The sequence below is a fragment of the Crinia signifera genome, chromosome 2 (genome assembly GCF_055691185.1).
Source record: "Crinia signifera chromosome 2, ASM5569118v1, whole genome shotgun sequence".
In the NCBI taxonomy this organism is placed as follows: Eukaryota; Metazoa; Chordata; class Amphibia; order Anura; family Myobatrachidae; genus Crinia; species Crinia signifera.
Window position 1 is genome coordinate 61,286,847 of NC_139218.1, and position 20,514 is coordinate 61,307,360.

Below are 20,514 nucleotides of genomic sequence, written 5' to 3' on the forward strand. Positions count from 1 at the left end.
CGCCTGCACGGTTGCGGCCGCATATTCTGATCGGGCCGCACCGATCAGAATAAGGGCCTATACTCACAGGGAGAGATTGATCAAGAGGAGAAGGAGAAGTTCTGGAATGACATCGAGCTGCCCCAAATATCCAAGGAGGCAGCCGAGCGCATTCTGGCTCCTATATTGGGGGAAGAGGTTGAGCAGGCCATAGCCAAGCTGAAACCCCTCAAGGCCCCAGGACCAGATGGTTATTCAGGAGAATTTTACAAAATCTTAAAACCAAAACTAAGTGAAACCCTAGCCACAGTTTTTAACATGATACTCAAGGGACAACAGCTACCACTATACTTTAATTCTGCGGTGGTTAAGGTGCTCCCGAAACCGGGAAGGGATCTAGAGGATCCTGGCTCTTACAGACCTATCTCGCTCCTCAACACCGACTATAAGCTGTTAACTAAAATAATATCCAAGAGAATTAAGCACATTTTGCCTACAGTCATCTCTGAGGACCAGACCGGATTTATACAAGGCCGCCATTCGGTGGTGAATGTACGCAAACTGTTGGCGGTGGTACAAAAATTAGGGGAGGAGGGCGGCTCGGGTGATCAGGTCGTAATTTCTATGGACGCTGAAAAGGCGTTTGACCTGGTCACCTGGGACCACCTTTACGAAACACTGGGGAGATTCGGGTTCCCGTTGACCTTCATCAATATCATAAAGTCCCTATACACTTTGCCATATACCCAAGTGGCGTGTAACGGTTTCATATCCTCATCCTTCCTTATTCAAAAGGGGACGAGGCAGGGGTGCCCACTGTCCCCATTGCTGTTCGCGTTGGCTTTGGAGCCATTGGCGGTAGCATTGAGAAAAAGTCAGCACTTCACGGGTATTAAAATGGGATCAGTAGAACTGAAAGTCAGTCTTTTTGCGGACGACATGTTATTATTTGTGACAAATCTAACCAAGTCTTTGCCAGCTATTAGGGGAATTATTACTAAATTTGGATCATTTGCGGGATATAGAATTAACTTTCACAAATCAGAAATCCTACAGGTACTGGGACCCCGGGTTGCTGAGGCCCCCTCTCACGTTACATCCCCGTTTAAGTTAAACACTAAAGCCATCAAATACCTAGGCATTAATATCCCGGGTAAGACTAGCGATCTATACCACTCAAATTATTCCCCCATCATTGCAGAAATAGAGAGGCTGTTGAAAATATGGAAGTCACTACCACTCTCATTGCTGGGAAGGGCCACAGTATTACAGGCAATAGCATTCCCAAAGCTGTCTTATTGTATGCAGATGTTGCCGTTAAAACTATCCAGAAACAGCATACAAAGAATAAATAAGGCCTTCTTTGAATTCTTATGGCAAGGTAAAAAGGCGCGGATCGCCAGACATAAAGTATATCTCAAAAGGATAGATGGAGGATTAGGGATACCAAATGTCTTAGCCTTCAACCAGGCAGTGTTTATGCGATATATTTTAGACTGGATGATGGGGACAAATTCATATACTCATAAAGTATTGGAGGAAAACATGGTAGCGCCGTTCTCCCTAGCGGGATTGTTACATGTCCCACGGGCCAAATTACCCCAAAAGGTCCGAAACAACGTACTATTCAAGGACACATACTCCGCATGGTTATACATTAACAAACAACTAGGCCGAAACCACCAGAATACGAAATATGACACATTCTGGGGAAACCCAGGTTTCACCCCGGGCTTGACTGAAATAGGCTATGACAGGTGGCGTAGGAATGGAATAATGGCAGTTAAAGATGTGTTTGACCCCGGGGGACATCTTCTCTCATTTAGTGATCTGTCGACCAAATATTCGCTGCCCAGCAGGGACTTCTTCATGTTCCTGCAGGTCAGACATTTCATTCAGTCAAAGGGAGGACCCATGTGGGCTGTAGAACAACAAGATGTGATGAAACAGGTATTTGCGTTGAGCACCACTGGACCTTTTAGAATTAGATACATCTATGGAAACATCCTTCCGGCCACGCCAGAGGTGGTTTGGAAGGCTATGGTCCCCAGGTGGCAGGTCGACATTCCGGGGATAACCTCGGAGGAAATGTTATGTAAACATATGGGTAAAACATTGAAGGTATTACATTCGGCCATGCTGCAAGAGGTTCATATAAAAACCATGCATAGGGCATACATTTCTCAAGCCCAGAGAAAATACTTTGTGCCTGGAGAGTTGGGAATTTGTCTCAAATGTAAGGGGTCCAACGCCACATTTTTCCACCATATGTGGGAGTGTGGGAAAATTAGAAAATTTTGGGACATGGTCATGGCTTATATAAATACAGTATGTGGTTTAAAACTAACAAAAGATCCACTAGCAATGCTCTGCGCAGACTTCTCCAACTGGAATATACATGGTCGAAAGACAGAGCTGTTCCCATTTCTGACTATAATGGTGACAGTAGCAAAAAAAGTTATACTAAGGAATTGGACGGTGGCCACTCCTCCCTTTTTGCAGGACGTGAAGGCAGCCCTGTTACAAATGCTTTATTTCGATAGGAGAGCCACTCTCCCATTGGTGGAGGAAGGGGCCAAAAATTTTTATGCAAAATGGGGAACGTATGTTAACTCGCTGGAGGAGGATGCGCAGAAACATATCATGAAACTATTTGAGGGCACATCCTGGTACCTGCTCAAATCATTATTTAATAATCAAGATGCACCGAGTCTCTAAAGGGGAGGGGGGAGGGTGGGGGGGAAAAGGTGGGGGTGGGGGGATCCGTTCGGTTTTAGTTTAAGGGGGGGGTGAAAGGGGTGTTTAATATTAGTTAACTCTATGTTTTGCTGCAAAGTTGCAATTGAAGAAATAACATATTACGGCCATTCTAAACAAACTTATAGGTAACTATGGCCAAGAATTTTTGGAAAAGAATACATGGCTAATACTGTATAGAGTAAAAGTGACGCACAAACTGAGATTGATTGTACTACAGGGCTTTATTCATTATTACACGGTTCATTTGTTCAAATATGCAATGTAAAAAGCTTTGTAATGTGAATGGAAAGTTTATTTTGTTTTCTTATGATAATTTAATAAAAACCGTTTAAACAAAAAAAACAAAAACTATGGTTGACATCGGTATACTGTAATTTGCGCCTCAACTGAGTTGTAGTGAAAATCCCATCAGGCATCGCAGTTGACCATATAGATCAGGTAACCGGGTCATGGAAGGAAGTCCAAAAATCCCTGAGTTATTTTTATTTTATTTTTTAAACACATTTTATTAGTTGGAACACGACCAGCAAAAAAAAAAAAAAAAAATCAGATACATAGACAAGAATTGGCATAAGGGATATAAGCAATAGAGGAGTCTATGTTACAATATGACGTGGTCCAAAAATGTTAACATATATATAGAGAAATAGAGAGAAAAAATTAGGATAGAGAGAAAGAAAGAATGAGAGAAAACCTCGTCAGGGCAGGGTGGCAGATTGCCCTGGCGAGGGGAGGATGCGAACAGCATATCGCAGCATAATGAACAATATAGAAAAAAAAAAAAGGGAAGTGAAAGAAAATTTGAGGGGGGGGGGGACAAGGGAGTGGGGAAGGGGGGAAAAGGGAGGCTTCTAGTATCAGAAGTCAAATGGAGAGGGGGAGTTCTGAGAGGCTAGCCATGGGGACCACACCTTATGGAAGGATTTGAGGGAGTGGCGAATGATCGCTGTCATGTATTCCATCTTGTATGTATACCATACGCGAGATAATACTGCTTGCAGTGGGGCAGGAGAGGGTTTTTTCCAATCAGCCGCTAGTTGGCAGGTCATGGCTGAGGAAATGTGTCGGTGCAGTTTATGCTGGTGGTGTGTTAGCATGGGTGGCTTTAACGGGAGAAGGAAGTATTTTGGTTCTAAAGGGACGGTAACGCCCATCATGCTCGAGATTAAGGCCGCTACTTCCCCCCAAATACTGGCAACCTTTGGACACGTCCACCAGATATGGAGGAAATTACCCTCCGTGGGACAGCCCCTCCAGCACCTATCCGATGTGTCTGGAAACATCTTATGCAATCTAGTTGGAACATAATACCAATGGTACAGAAGTTTGTAAACATTTTCTTTGATTTTAACACAGATGGAGCTGGAGGATGCATTGTCCCGTATTTCCTCCCAGTCTTCATCGTCCAGAGAGAGACCTAGGTCATTCTCCCAAGCTAATTCGTGTGGAGCCCGGGAGGAAATCGGTCCGGCATCTAGGAGGGAATAAATTGTGGAAATTAGGCCCCTAGATGATGTTCGTTTACAACAGATGTATTCAAACGATGTGAGGGGTCTAGATGTGAGGGTGGGTGTAATTTTAGCATGGTAGTGCCTAATCTGCAGGAAACGAAAGAAGTCCACGTTTGGGATCACCGTGCCCCCCCGAACCTCAGAGAACTGGGGGAAATTTGCATCAACTGCAATATCATTCAGATAATAAATATTATCCTTTAGCCAGCTTGAGAGGGAGGAGCGGCCCAAGCCAGGGGGTAAGTCTGGGTTATGAAACAATGGGATTAGTGGAGAGGGGAATGGGGCTAGTTTATAGTTCTTATTAACCCTGTCCCAAACAGATGGGGCATGAGCAACTACCGGGTGGGATATAACCGTATGAGGGCGTTTGGATTTAGGTAACCATTATAAGGATGAGAGAGTAGATAGCCCCAAGTCGTGTGCCTCAATGTTCACCCACACCTTCTGTGCTCCCCAAGGGTTACACCACTGGACAATCTGTGATAACCTGGAGGCATAGTAGTACCTCCGGAAATCTGGGATCCCCAGACCACCCTGGTTAGAGGGACGTTAGAGTAATTTTAGCCGTATTCGGGGGCGCTTTTTATCCCATATAAACTGGCTAGTTTGGTGCTGCAATGATTTAAAGACAGAGGAATGTATATTGGTAAAGTCTGGAATAAATAAAGGAGGCGTGGGAGGACGGTCATCTTAACAGAATTGATTCTACCAATCCATGAAATAAAGTAAGAGGACCATAGGGTCAGATCGGCCTTTATGTTATCTAATAATCGGGGGAAGTTAGCCTGAAAAAGTTGGTGGTGATGGTGGGTCAGGAATATACCGAGGTACTTGATCTTCCTTCTATTCCAATTGCATGGGAGCAAATCTATCAATATGGGCTTAACAGGCCCCGGGATATGAAAGTCAAGAACCTCGGTCTTCTCCACATTAATTTTATAGCCAGAGTGTAAAGAATATTGCTGTATTTCAGAAAGGAGAGGAGGAATGGAATTGGCTGGATCAGCCAGGGTCTCCCTGAGTTATTTTTACTGTGGTCAGCCTGTGGTCTGTTTGACAATCAGGGGCTAATTCAGCATGGATCGCTGAATGGAGAATTCGCGAATCAAGCGATAATCGAATGACTGCACATGCATACCAGATGCATCGCTCATGCGCGAGGGCAAATAGAGATAGAAAATGTGTATGGATCATACACGTATTCCCCTCGCAGTTGGACTGACATGAAGATGGTGTTTGAGGGTGGTAACCTGCTGACATCATCAAGCCCCGCCTCCATGACAGTCATCCGTGGCAAATTGCAGGTCTGTGGATTGGGGGAGGGGCTTAAATGAGGCAAAATGACTTGATTTGTGTCATTTTAGCCCCACCCCCTCCCACGCACCCACGAAAATCGGACATTTGATGCAGCGGGTAAGAGGGGTGCTGGGGCTGCGGGGTAATGCGTGAGACTTGCCCACCTTCCCGGGGGGGCCGGGAGGGGGACCCGATTTGCGGGATCCTCCTGGCCATTCCGGGAGGGTAGGCAAGTATGCACAGACCTACTCACAATTGCACAGATGCCAAAACTGATCAATGACTTAGGAATTGTGATTGGATTTGCTTCCATGTGCCCCCTGCTCTTGCAATTTAGCAGGGGGCGGTTTCTCTTTCTGTCTGGGTGGCGGCTTTCTCCTCACAGACCACTGCAATTTCTCACATTAGCGATCCATGCTGAATTAGCCCCACTGCCTGATCACAGAATACATCTCTGGGCTCTGTTCTGCCTGTCACCATGGGCCTTATTTTGGTTCATTCTTTCTGACAAAATCCTTCTTAGATGGACAAAACCATGTGCACTGCAGGGGGGGCAGATGTAACATGTGCAGAGAGAATTAGATTTGGGTGAGTAATTTTGTTTCTGTGCAGGGAAAATACTGACTGCTTTATTTTTACACTGCAATATAGATCTCACTTTGAATTAAAACCCCACCCAAATCTAATTCTATCTGCACAAGTAACATCTGCCCCACCTGCAGTGCACATGGTTTTGCCCATCTAAGAAGGATTTTGTCAGAAAGAATGAACCAAAATAAGGCCCCATGCTAGATGGGAGATCAGGAGTCGGGGAAATGGAGGCAAGCCTTTGATGAGTTTTAGATACTAAAGTAATGTGAAAATGGTGTTAAAACACGTTTTAACATTCATTTAGTAAAAATGATGATAATATACCATTAAATATCAAAGAATGAATGCTAAATAGACTCTGCCATCATTGTTATAACTTGTGGCATAGAATAATAGTAATCACAATAAAGGAACTTGAACCCTTTGCGTGCCAAGGGAATTTGTCAAAATAGGTGTGAAAATTGCCAAGCGAACATTTTTATTCATTATAATAACCTGTAATGTTTATATAGGAAATATAATATTTTTTTACACATTTTTTATTTGAATTTATATAACAAATGTGACCGCCGCTGGCATTTTTAGAAGATATTTTGAGCATCTCTCACAGAGATGTTATCACTCAAAGGGTTAAAACCTTTCAGTGCTCTGACTACAGGTCTGTAGTTTTACAGCTAGTTTATTAACAGAAAATATTTCAAGAATGCATGAAAATGAATCCGACTTATAGTTGGTAACACTACTACTTGGCTGTTTGCTTTGAAAGCAGGGATTTTGAAATCTCAGCTTTGTAATGGGGGTACAGTATGTTGTATCTAAGGGAGTGTAACTCTGTGGAAAGTGGTGTACAGTACGCTAGTAAATAAACATCACACTATTTATCAATTCCATTTGACTGTTTACCATAATAAGATGTACATTGAATGGCTTTAGTGGCTAATTAGCATAAGCTTTGCATTGTACCGGGGGAAGAGTATAAATCACTGTAAGGCATGTATCATACTTGGATAGTTATTAAAAAAATACTAAATTATATTGCAGGATAAAGGCCCATACACACAGGGTGACTTTAAGCTGAAAGCCACTCAGTTTATTCGTTTGAGCTGCTTTCAGGTTCAAAGCTGTCCAGTGTGTTCGGGGCAGCGACGAGCAGTGAGCACTGATGCAGGCTCCCGCATCATCGCCGGCCACCGCCACTCATCTGCTGGTATTACCAGCAGGTGATGGAGGGGGTGGATGGCTTTCCATAGCATCCCGATATGGATAGCCGCCCATCCCCAGAACATCGCTAAAACGGTCGAAAAACGCTCAGTGTGTATGCACTGAGAGTTTTTCAGCCCAGTGATTTTCCCCATCATCGGTCATCATACACGCTGGGCACCTTAAGTCCATCAGACTATGCTCTACACATACCTATGGATGTAGCCAAAGCAGGCAGCCTCAGACAGTGATATCAATGATTTCTCTGGACTTAACTTATTTGCCGGCACCTAATCCTATGCCCACATAGCCCTGACAAATCAGGCAATTTTTGTTGCTCGAATTTGCCATAATGATATGGCATTACCTACACCTAGCAATAGGGACCAGCGAAGCTTGAGAGGCTTCACAGGATCCCTAATGATTAAACAACTAAGCACATACGCCATTGTCCGCCACACATACGCACTTTGACTCTCACCAGCAGTGTAAAGCTGCCATAGACTAAGGAGGAGACCGATAATAGACAAATACTAATGTTAACCAAATTTATATGGGTGATAGAAGCAGAAATACAAAATCTAAGGTATCACTGGGGAAAAATAGATAGAAAAAATCCGTAAGGTGCCCATACACTAGGGAAGGGGTGGCCAAACCGCTCCTCGAGATCTAACAATGGTCCATTTTCCAAATCACCTAGCTGGTGCACATATAGATGATAGGCAGCAAAAGACGCTAGGCAGGAAAAGAACGCAGCTTAGCGAGTGGGTCTGAATCAGGCCCCAAGCTGCATAGTGCAAACTGTGTAGGAGCAGTTGGATTTGTATTCTGTTTTTAGAGCCCTCACTTTTTAGTGGTTAGCGATGAAATATTGGGGAGTCCCATAGAGACACTAGAGAAATGTAAGATAATAGTAGACTGTAGGAGTCGCAGAAGTGCGGAAATTGCAATCCGGTGATTTTTGCACTTCTGCGAATGTGCAGAGATCGTGCAGCGCTCATGCAGTGCAAATGCGGGAAGGTCAAAGTGCAGTCACGTGCCAGAAGGACGCAATTGCAGTTTGATGAACAGTGGGGGGCTGTGATGCTGTGCTTAGGGTGCATACTATAGTCCGGACAATGCAGGCATGCCCGGACTGTTTTCGAGGTGGCTGCTTGATGTCACACGCATCTGCAGTAAGGTAGAGGCAATCCTAATTCTGAGATGCGATCATACTGTAGTTAGATTGGGATTGGATTGCAGGATGGGACTTTAGATGTTCGGGGGCCTTGACCTGTGCTGGTTGGCCCCCAGCATGTGAGAGCCAGCAGTTGCAATTTTGCTTTTTTTAACTGCTACCCATAGTTTTCTACCTGGGTTAATTTTTACAGAAATCAACATGTTAATCTATTCACCTTTGGAAAGCAAGGAAAGCCACTAGTAATGCGTAATATCCCACCTTAAGATGGCCATACATCTACAGATCTATTGTCAGATTGGGCTGGTTGGAACAAAATCCTGGTAATGGATGAGAGCAAATGACAGTTGACCATTTGCTTTGAAATGCTGGAAAACTGCCAAAAACTGCCATTCAGATATTACCAGGTGTTTGTTCCAACCGGCCCAATCTGACAATCAATCTGTAAATGTATGGCCACATTTATGTATCTTCACAATCTTGCATGGAAAAACTTTTTTTGAATACCCTTTCTGAATGACGTGTAACACTTGCCAATGGCACCGGATGCAGTCAATTTGCCGGCGGTCGGGATCCCGGCGGTCGGAATCCCGACACTGGAATCCCGATCGCCGAAATCCCGAAACTTTCTCCCTCCGTGGGTGTCCACGACACCCATAGAGGGAGAATAAAATAGCGTGGCGAGCGTAGCGAGGCACCGGGCCCGCTGCGTGGCGAGCGCTCCACGTCCCCCCCATGTCGGGATTTCGTCGGTCGGGATTCCAGTGTCGGGATTCCGACCGCCGGGATTCCGACCGCCGGCATTACATATCAGATCCAATGGCACAATGAGCCACAAATCCATACACTTCGGTGGAAAGGAGCAATTTGTACCTCATTTAAAAAAAAAGCTTAGTAGCCGATTCAGACCTGTTCGCACAGGTCCATATTTGGTCCCTCCAGCTGTTCATGCGCATGGCTACTGCATGTGCAGGCCCCGTCTGCGAGCACCTTTGGCAGGGGTGTGGGTGCTCTGGGGTGGACCCCTGGCATTTCATGGCCGTGCCCACAAAATCGGTGGGTGCACCCATAGAAACGCTGTGCGTGTCCCCAGCTAACACAGCCACCTAGTGACTCCTGGGTCACATGAGCGCCGGCCACAGGAGGAGAAATCATTCCATGGTAGGTAACCATCCATGATTTTCACACAGTGCGGCCGCATGCAAACAGATTTTTACACGTACACAAATATATTCACAGCCCTGCACTTGGGCTCTGCCGTCGTTCCCATGCGTTCAACGGGGGGGTTAACTTGGGAATACGGGTAGCATAGTAAGCAGGTCTGAATCGGGCTCTTGATTTAGAATTTCAGTGTTATAACTAAGCTGTCCAGTGTTTGTTCTCTACATACAAAAGCTTACTGGGGGGGGGGGGTTTGCATGCCAAAAAATGGGGGGGCTGAGCACATATCAACATACATGTGAAGATGTGTGCAATATATGTGCTGCACTCTCCTAAACCTGCCCCAGACTTTTGTGGGACAGTCTGATTTTTGGGGGGAATGCCCCACGTCGCACCTGCAGCCAGCAGTGTTCTGTGGTGGGGGGCTCAGTTGGGAGTCCCTCCTTCCTGTCTGCTGCACTGTCTAATCAGGGAGACAGAGGGCCAGCAGCAAACACAGTGCTGTCTATGCCCTCACATCGGTGAAAACAAGGAGTGGGAGTGCCTTGATCATAGACCACTCCCCCTGTACGCAAGGTCACCTCCCCAAAATTCGGGCACGCACTTGTCCCTCTGGCTCATGCATGAAAGTTGGGAGGTATGCATTTTGTCTAATTACAGCATTGAGTTTCTTCTCATTTCCTTTTGCCCTCTATGATGTGGTTCAAGTGAAAATGAGAAAAAAAATAGTACTGTACATTGTAGAGAACTGACTTCCCCGACCCCCCCCCCCCCCCATCCCCATCTATATGAAAGCAGTGTATGATACTCTGGAACCAACTCATGAGGCTTTCAATCTAGTTAGCAAGGAAAAGTGGGTCAGTTCCAAAGAATGCTCATCGTCTGATGCCTGGGGCCTGACAAAGTAAGTATGGTAACAATTTAAAAGTCTTATCAGGAACAGCTTCGATAACTTGAAGCCTTGAAATCTGATAAACAACCAGCATATTGAGTGTAATGGACATGGCAGAGAACTGTAGCTGCAAATACAAGTATATTGCACTTATTTTCCCCTTTATATAAGAAAATATAAGCTTAGCCATAGTAATACTTCATTCAGACTAAGGAGTCTGTACTACCCAGCTTTCACCCGGCATTTAAATGACGAATACGTTTTCCAAGTCTAAGGTGCCCCCCACCCCTATTGTGGCACACGATTGAAGCTGCCACACACACAACTTTAATGCTCCTTCCCCTGCTGAATGCATCCCTGGCTGGACACTGTTAAACTGGCGGCATGGATAGGATTATACACTATTCTCACTGCACAGCAAATGCCTTTCAACATGGGTTTTGTTTTTAGTGTGAACAGGACCACCCGGGAATAAAGAAGGGTTGAGGACCTGGGTTGTCCCGTTCACACTAATGGAAGAACCATGTTGAAAGGCAAATTACTGGGTCTAAATACTTCACCTGGTAACTCACTGTGCAGTGAGAATGGGGTATAAGGCTCACTAATCAGGGCAGGAATTAATATATACACTAGGTATAAATGTACACATTTTTACAACTCGCAAAATGTCATAGGATGCGGGATCATGCATTTTTTCCTGCAATCCGGAAACGGGGTGGGTATCTGGGAACAAAACTAACAAAACAAATTATTCATAGTCAGTGTAATAAGCTAAAACCAGGGCACTCACTGCCAATAATAAAATAAAATAATAAAATGTGGGAAACAGAAGCACAACCCTGTCTACCACCACATAACCTAAGCATGACATATAAGCACAAATTATTGAATCCAATTTTTTTGTTCTGAATTACTTAGTAACAAACATTTGGCATGCGGTTGCGGTGAAAATAAAAATAGTTACTCTCTAATAAAGGGTACACACGGTGAGATTTCCACTATTTTCCTGTTTGATTTCCTTATAGAAGCAAAATCGAGCCAGAATCAACTTTATTGGCCATGTATACTCGCATATACTAGGAATTTTTTGCAGTTGCCGTGCAGCTTCAAGCAAGGGTACCAGAGGGAAGACATGACATACATTACATGTGTTACGCATACAATAGAGAGTTCACATGTTATTATTTGCATAGTTAGATGGGATGCGGTCATTTGGTCTACAGCATGATGGCCGACAGTCATTAGGTTGACACCATTAGATTGACATGGGAAAAGGTCGACATGGGTCTAGGTCGACATAGGAAAAGGTCGACATGGTTCTAGGTCGAAAGGTCCCCGCCGTGAGCAGCGCCCGCACCCCGAATCCCCCGCAGTGGGTGGAGCAGTGGGGTGCCCCCCCACCCACCCACCACCTGGGGCACTGGGGTTCCTTACACCGGCCCTGATTAGCCGTAGTTTAGAGTATATTCAATTGGTGAATGGCTATCGGAAAGAAACTTCGTGCTGTTCTAGATGACTTGGCAGGTATAGACCTGAATCGATTCGGAATGAATGGGCATCGAATGGTTTTTCTACATTCGATGCAGATTCAATCCCGATGCGCCATCACGTTTAGTGGACATCGAAAAATAGTATTGCCAGGCAAGACTATATAGTAGAGATTGAATCGAACGGCATATCTAATTGAAATATAATCAAATTCCACATCTAACCATTTGAAGCCACTATAAAGTGTCATATTGTGTGTGTACGATGAACAACGAAAAAGCAAAACTTAAGGTGTGTACACATGCTTCAAGTTGGTTTAGATTCGATGTTCGATTCGATTTTCTATTAGATTTGGCATTTGAGCTTTCCATTCAATTTGGCATTAGATCTATACTTTTGCATTCGATTCAATATCGATTTCACAGTGTACACATTCAATTTACTAGATTGTATTCAATATAGTCTTGCCTGCACTGTCTATTTTTCTATAAAAACCATATGAACATTATTTGGTTTTCAATTCGATTTTGCTTCTAGAAGCAAAATTGAATCAAAGACATGTCAAAATCGAAGCATGTGTACACCCCACTAGATTGATTGGTTATGAATGTACAAATTAAAAGCCCATCAATATGAAATGAAATAAAGATTATTTTTTTAAAAAATGACAGTTTCTGCAATGTACTTTCATTTTGAGCTGTGACAGTTTTTCCTTGATTGTTTTGGCTGTGAGCGTTTTTAGCCCACAATCTCTCCACCTCACCCCCGCTCCCTATCTGCTCCTACCTCCAATCTGTCTTCAATGCTCCCTCTCTCCATTTCCAGCAAGTTTGAAACAGATCAGATCTTGCAAAAATTACTCTTGCTTTATGTAATGACATCTTTTACCACACAAAACGGTAATTTTGCCCTTCGAATGGCCTCTAGTGGTCACTGGTCGTACTTCAACTAATAGAGGTAAGTAGTAGTTAGTCTTTTATACATAGAGAGAGCGAGAGAGAACTTTAAATCCATGTTCCTAGTGCACTATTGATACTTTGTTGCAGTATGATTTATTTTTGTATTTATCTTATATTTTGAGGTACTGTTTTATAGCTTTGATGTGAAGTTGATACATTTTTTTTGTTAATGATAAAGGAATACTTTCCGTTTAAGGCAATGGTTCTCAAACTGTGTGCCGTAACTCCCTGGGGTGCCTTGGGACACTTGCAGGGGTGCCCCGGGATGGTGGTCCAGGACCAATTCAAATTATTTATGGTCAATTATTTATGGACAAAACCAGTGCTGGTGGCTGCCAGTCATAAACTATGTGTCCACACAGAAGCACATCCTGCCCTTTATCACATAACTGAATTTAGGAATCACATATAACCCCAATCTACTTAATTTTATATTTGTTTCTACATTTTTTCTTGACCTAGGGGTGCCGTGAAAAAATCCTGATTCAAAATGTTTGACATGATTCAAAAATGTTTGGGAACCCCTGGTTTAAGGTCAAAAAATCTATCTTACTGAAATAAGTGATAAGTCAAGCAATGATTATACTTCTAATCCCCTTCCTACTAGATTGTAAGCTCCTCAGAGCAGGGCCCTCTTCCCTCCTGTTGTCAAAGCACTCTTCTCTTCACATTTCACTCACAGCTCTCCCATACTCACTCATCACCCATTACCCATCTTCTTTAACATATTCATCTCCATCTTTGGCCACAAGCCTCTAGGAGTACATTGGTCAAGTCCTCACTACTTACATTTAAGCTGTAATGTATATTGAACTGTGGCGCTCTTTTACCTGTACTCTATTTTTGTTACTTATTGTATTGCTAAGTTTTGTCTCCCTGTAATGTTCCTTTGTACGGCGCTGCAAAACACTTGTGGCGCCTTATAAATAAAATAATAATGATGTTGTTCTGTTTTTAGCTGTAATCACTAGATGTAACTCTCAATTGTAATGTGCTCAGGCTTTGTGTGCAGCAAATGAAAACTGAATAACAAACTGGTCTATTGCTTTTATTTTTGCAGGATTGATAAAGCGATGCTGGCCAGCCTGAAAGTCAAGTAAGTCCATATGATCAAATTTTCTTTTCCAAACGGTTTCTCTTATTTGACAACATGCAGTATTTTATGCAGTATGAGACAAATTGCGTTTTTATACTGTAGTGTTGTGGACTTAAACAAATTGACAAATTTGTATTTCAGTTTTTTCCGTTTTTTTTTTTTTTTTTAATAGACATATGTGGTAACTAGCTATTGCAGCCATTTCTTGAATGGACACTATCATAATTATACCACAGCAAAGAAACCTTAATTATGTGCTAATAATAATAATATAATTTAAAAAATTAAATGGATTTTTCCAATATTTTATACAACTATAAATATAAAAGTATAATTCTATAGTAAGACATTTTTGTCCCCTATTTAATAGCTAAGCATCCCATGTAGAGGTGTTTTTGATTGATATCTCGTGCCTGTTTGGTGCTCCACATTTAAGAGTCATCAAAGAATCATGAATACTAAAATCTGACTGCAATGTATTAAAAACAAAACAAACAATACAGTAGAAATACTAAACATTACAAAGTATATATCATGGCACAAGTAATATACTGTATGTTATATTATAATGGAAGTTTGAAGAGCAGCCTAGGATGGTCCAGCACCTTTCATCCTGTTGGACTTCATCAAGGGGGTATTTAATAAATGGGATAGTGCTCCTAGTTATACCAACACATATCAGTCAGGCATGACCTATTTCAAAATTATCCAAAGAACAGATACACAGATTTGTAGTTAAATATATGTGTTAGCTCAGGACAATAGTCCGAAATGAGCCAGTATAAGGTGCCTAGAGAATTATGCTGCTTTATCCTATACCTTTATCTAACACTTAAGCCTAGAAATAACTCACACTGACACCTTAACTATAAATAAGACACGGACACCAACTGCGTAAGTTTAAAGGTCATCTAGAATATTTATTGAAAGATGGTATGACCCTAATTGTTTTAGGGATGGCAAGAAGAAGCACTTGAGACCAGCACCCTCAAAACGCGGATGCCCCTCATGGCTGCGACCAGGTCGCCCCACTCGCTGGCATCACTCAACAATTGTGTGTACAGCCCGCTCCGCAGCGGCATGCCACGCCCCTCCTAGGGCCAGACGCGGGCACTTCCAGGAAGTGTCCAGCGCCCCACCGCGTTGAGTCGCGACTCGCCTACCTTCTTGGCAGAGGGGCGGGCCATACCCCACGGAGACCACCTGACACCACACCTGAGTGCTGGTCGAGAGCGCTCAACCGCCGATTGTAAATATAATCTAAAATCAAATTTGGTGAAGGCTCAAAAGCCCAGGTAGCACATTAGAAGGGAAGGGAGGGAGGGAATCCAGACTCAAAGAGGAAGTCCTTCCTGTCTGCTTGCCTATAAGTACCCCTCTCTAAGCTGCCGCCCCCCAGCTACCCGATAGGGCAGATCCAACTGCCACTCACTATTTGCCTCCGGCCTTATCTTAATGTTTACAACTTTATTTAACTCTGCAAATTCACAGGCTCTTAATTACACTCGGGCCTATGCGGCCCTTGTTACATCTAAGGCGCCTAGAGAATTATGCTGCTTTATCCTATACCTTTATCTAACACTTAAGCCTAGAAATAACTCACACTGACACCTTAACTATAAATAAGACACGGACACCAACTGCGTAAGTTTAAAGGTCATCTAGAATATTTATTGAAAGATGGTATGACCCTAATTGTTTTAGGGATGGCAAGAAGAAGCACTTGAGACCAGCACCCTCAAAACGCGGATGCCCCTCATGGCGGCGACCAGGTCGCCCCACTCGCTGGCATCACTCAACAATTGTGTGTACAGCCCGCTCCGCAGCGGCATGCCACGCCCCTCCTAGGGCCAGAGGCGGGCACTTCCAGGAAGTGTCCAGCGCCCCACCGCGTTGAGTCGGGACTCGCCTACCTTCTTGGCAGAGGGGCGGGCCATACCCCACGGAGACCACCTGACACCACACCTGAGTGCTGGTCGAGAGCGCTCAACCGCCACAGCCTTGGCACGCCTACCCAGCCGGGTCAACCTGTGCCACAAGGCCCGCCACCCCAAAAACAACTACCTACGCCCTAACTATGCTAGACACAAAAGAATATCCTGCAGGAAAATAGCCATACCGGGGTCCGATAAATGAACCCCGTCCGGCCTATACAGCCTCGGGTTGTCTTTTACAATAGTGGGATGCCTGACTGCTTTACTGCCCTTTGCCACTATGTATCTAGATACGGCGTGGTTCACTTTCTTTCTGGCCTTCTCAACAGCCTCTATGCTCCGACACCCCCGCCATGTGAAACGGGGAACTATGTCAGACCAAACCAGCAGTACACCTGGCCAACGCTCCTGTATCCTCGCCATGTCATTCTCGATTTGTATCGTCAACGCAATGCCGGTCCGCTTGACCAAATCATTGCCTCCCAGGTGTATGACTAACACATCAGGTCTGCCTAATCTTCGGGCTTTGGAGACCAGCAGGTCCCACAGGCCATCCCACTGAAAACCCCTAATGCCTAGCCACTGCACTTCCCGGGCCCGAGACAGCTCCGGGGCCGTGGCTGCCAAAGGGTGCCTAGCAGCCCAATATATATAGGAGTGCTCCACTAACCAAACCCTGCCCAGAGTTATTAATGGAGGGGGAGGGGCTGAAAAAGAGAAAACCTAAGGTTAGCATATAACATTATACTGTAAAACACAACTGAAATGCATTGACTATAGACCCGAGTGAAGGGGAAAAATCTTAAAAAACCTCTGGTGGACTGATTGGGGGGAAGCCAATTGTAATTAAGTCCCCTGCAGAGGAAAAAGTAAAAAAATTCCCTTCACACCGTCGATTCCGGAACGCTAACCGTTCCAAAACCGATTGTAAACAATATGTTTTCGGGTCAGCGCAACAGGCGCTATTTACAATTTATCTAACCTTACATATTTCTTATAGGCGGATGACTTCCACCTCCCCACTGCTTGAACTGAGGAGGGTGGAAGCCCCGCTGCGGCCGCGCAAGTTGCCACCCCGATTCGGAACGAATGCGTTCCGTACTCTTTCTCGGTGAGACCCAAGGCCGCGACACACCTCCGAAACACAGTCGCAAACTGGAATCGGGTAAGTGGCCCCACCTCTTTGTGTGCCAGGAACTGTGCCGCGGTGCTCGGTCCGCCCGAGACATACTCTTCAGCCAGAGATACAGGACATATCGCCTTATTGCCGTGTGCTCTTAATGTTATCCAGACGCCCTTACCCGCTTGGTCTGTCTTTGACTTCCCTATCTTGCAAAGTATCCTCCCCTCGCGGAAAACTACATTTTCTTTAAGGAGCCCCGAAAGCGCGTGTTTGTTAGCGGCCACTAACTCGCTTACCCTAAAGGCTCCAAAAAATGCGAAGGAAAACGCTACCTTGAAGAGCGCCGCCTCATATCCATTCTCCGCTACCTTATTTAAACACTGCATAAGATCCCCCAGCATGCTTTCGTCAATTGGGCGACGGAAGTCCGGAACCCCCGGCTGCGCCCTAGCCCACCCTTTTAAAGCTTTAGCCAGTACAAAAGACCTAGTAGGATCGGGTTCACCTAGCAACTTGGAGTGGAAAGCTATCCCTGCCAAAGCCGCCGCCATAGCCGACTTTGATCTACCGTTTTTATAATGCTCCCAGACGAAGGCTAGTAACCGGTCCTCGACCGACTTACCATAGGCCTCCGGTGAAACCCGAAAGGCTGACCAATCCCTCCAAGCCGCCCCGTAAGCTCTACGTGTGGACGGGGCCAAAGATAGCAGGGCCAGGGTCTTCATGCCGACTCTATGACCTGCCATACAAAAGGGGGACAGCTGAGCCCTGTGATAGCAGCCTCTGGTGCCAGCTCGCGAAATCTCTCGAACTGGAACCTCAAGAGTGCATCTGCTATGCTGTTGTCGACTCCCGGGACATGTCGGGCCCTAAAGTGAATATCGTGCTGCAGACAATGCAAAACTAGGTGTCTCAGTAGGCGCAACGCCTCCGGTGATGTGGCCCGCTGGTTATTAATCGCATGGACCACGCCTAGGTTGTCGCAGCAGAACACTATGTTCCTGTCCGCCAAGTGGCTGGCCCACAACTCGACCGCCACAATGATGGGAAAAAGTTCCAGCAGTAATAGATTGACCGTGAAACCACGGTCAATCCATGACTGTGGCCATGGCGCGCAGCACCATTCTCCCTGCAAGTAGGCCCCGAATCCCGTAGAGCCTGCAGCGTCCGTGTAGAGCTGTAACTCTACACTGGAGGCTGGGTCCGCCGGCCACAGCAGCTCCCTGTTGAACTGATCCAGGAAACTTGACCATACCGCTAGGTCTCCCTTTATCTCTTGCCCTAGCCTAACTGTATGGTGTGGGTCTCTCACCCCCGCTATGGCCCTCTCCAGCTTCCTGCAGAAAACCCTACCCATCGGAATGATGCGGCAAGCGAAATTGAAAGATCCTAGCAGGGACTGAATCAGTCGGAGCCGGACCCTCCCCTTCCGCCGGCACTCCTCAATGAGCGTCTGCAGCTTCGCTACCTTATCCTCCGGTAGTCTGCAACACCCACCCTCGGAGTCTATTTCAATACCCAAATATGATAACACCTTGGTGGGACCCTCCGTCTTGTCAGCTGCTATGGGGACCCCTAGAGCCGTCAGCATGTCCTTGGCCCCCTCCAGTATGCGCCGACATGTGTCGTCTTCTCCTGGTCCCACAAAGAGAAAATCATCTAAATAATGAGCAACCCCGTTGCAGCTCGTACCTTCCTGTATGCACCAATGCAGGAAGGTGCTGAATCTCTCGAAGTAGGAACAGGAGACCGAGCACCCCATCGGCAGGCATTTGTCTATAAATATGCCCCCCTCCAGCCTAAAACCCATAAAACGGAAGAAATTGGGGTGCAAAGGGAGCAGCCGGAAAGCGGACTCTATGTCCAGTTTTGCCATGAGTGCCCCTTGTCCAAAACCCTTCACCATTTCCAGCACTTCATCAAAGAGCTGGTATTGTACGCTACACTGGGATTCCGGAATGGCGTCGTTGATAGATCTTCCGGGAGGATGAGACAGGTGTTGTATTAACCTATACTTCCCCGGCGTCTTCTTAGGGACTACGCCTAACGGGGAGAAGCACATGCGGGGCAAGGGTTCGGCGGCAAAAGGGCCTGCCATCCTTCCCAGTTCTATCTCTGCATACACTTTCTGTCTCACCACCCCCGGAAAATCCCTTGCCGATTTGAGGTTCTTATGGGATATCACCAAGACTGATTCGGGGATGGGTAATTGAAAACCGAACTTAAAACCACTATATAAGAACTGTGCCGCCTCCCTATCAGGGTAAGAGGCTAGGCGGCGAGCCAACTCGTCCAGGACTATGGGGGAGGGTGCCTTACTTGTTGCTAGGCCCTGCGTCACCCTGCTCCTGGGCCTTCCCAGACTTACAGGATTTTCCCGAGTGTCCTGCCCCGCACCAACGGCATTCATGCCTGTAGCGGCACTTTTCGCCTCTCTCGCACTTGCCGTCGTTAAAGGCGAAGCATCTACCCTTGCCCAAAGACTTTGCCCCGGGTTTCCCCCCGAGAAAGGGCTTCCTGCCCGATTGCTCCGTGGATGGCTGGCCTTTTCCTATTACTTCTAGCCATATCTCCACGTGTTTGCAACCCATAGGCATGTTTGTGGACCCCTCATGAGCCCGGTGGAACTTCTCATCATAGTCCCGCCATGCCCCGTTCCTGTAGCTAATGAATGTTTCGTTTACCAGAAACAGGTAACGCAGAACATTCAAATGCTCATCTGGCCTGGTACTAAGGTAGCACGAGGAGAAGATGAGAAAGCCCCTGAGCCAATTGTGGAAGCTTTTGAAGGCGAGCTCCCCGTTGGCTGAGGATTTCTTGGCCTTATCGAACTCCTTTTTCATGTCGGCCGTTAAAGTAAAGAGGTCCACAAACTTACCCTTCTTAATCCTCTCTTTCACTCCCCTACGGAGACCCCGGGAAATGGCCGTGTTCGAGCAGTGAACCTTATCCCCGGCCGTGTCTGTAACGGGGGGAGGCGCGTCTTTCTGCTTGCGCTTTGTGCCTCTGACCCTCCTTGCTACTGCTCGCGCAACCAATTTAGCAAGCTTGCGCGGGCGCCCGGACTGCCCCTCGTCCCCACTGCTAGCTGTGGAGTGGTAAGATGAGGATTCACACAAAGAATTGTCAGTGTTCTCACCCTCAGTGGACTCGGCCCCTTCCTCGGGCTCTGCCGCCGCCTCTTGCGTCACAGGTTGTTCAGGAGGCCTGGGCCTTGATGACCCGCCAGATTGTTCTGCGTCCCCGGAGGCGCCCAAGGAATCCCTGCCGCTGGTGGTCCCTGTGGCGGTCGGGGTAGATGACCTCGGAGCCGACCCGGAGCCTTGCAAGATCCCTTGGATGGC

General features: G+C 45.9%; 1 protein-coding gene across 3 annotated transcripts in view; it reads left to right on the forward strand.

Moving 5' to 3' along the window:
- The window catches only part of RAP1GAP2 (RAP1 GTPase activating protein 2), a 701,910-nt gene that overhangs the window by 141,378 nt on the left and 540,018 nt on the right, over positions 1-20,514 (forward strand). For all 3 annotated transcript variants that reach the window (XM_083172239.1, XM_083172240.1, XM_083172238.1), the window contains exon 2: positions 14,078-14,113. In XM_083172239.1, the coding sequence (XP_083028365.1) occupies positions 14,091-14,113 (23 nt within the window). In that variant the 5' untranslated portion in view covers positions 14,078-14,090. The remainder of the gene's footprint in view (positions 1-14,077; positions 14,114-20,514) is intronic.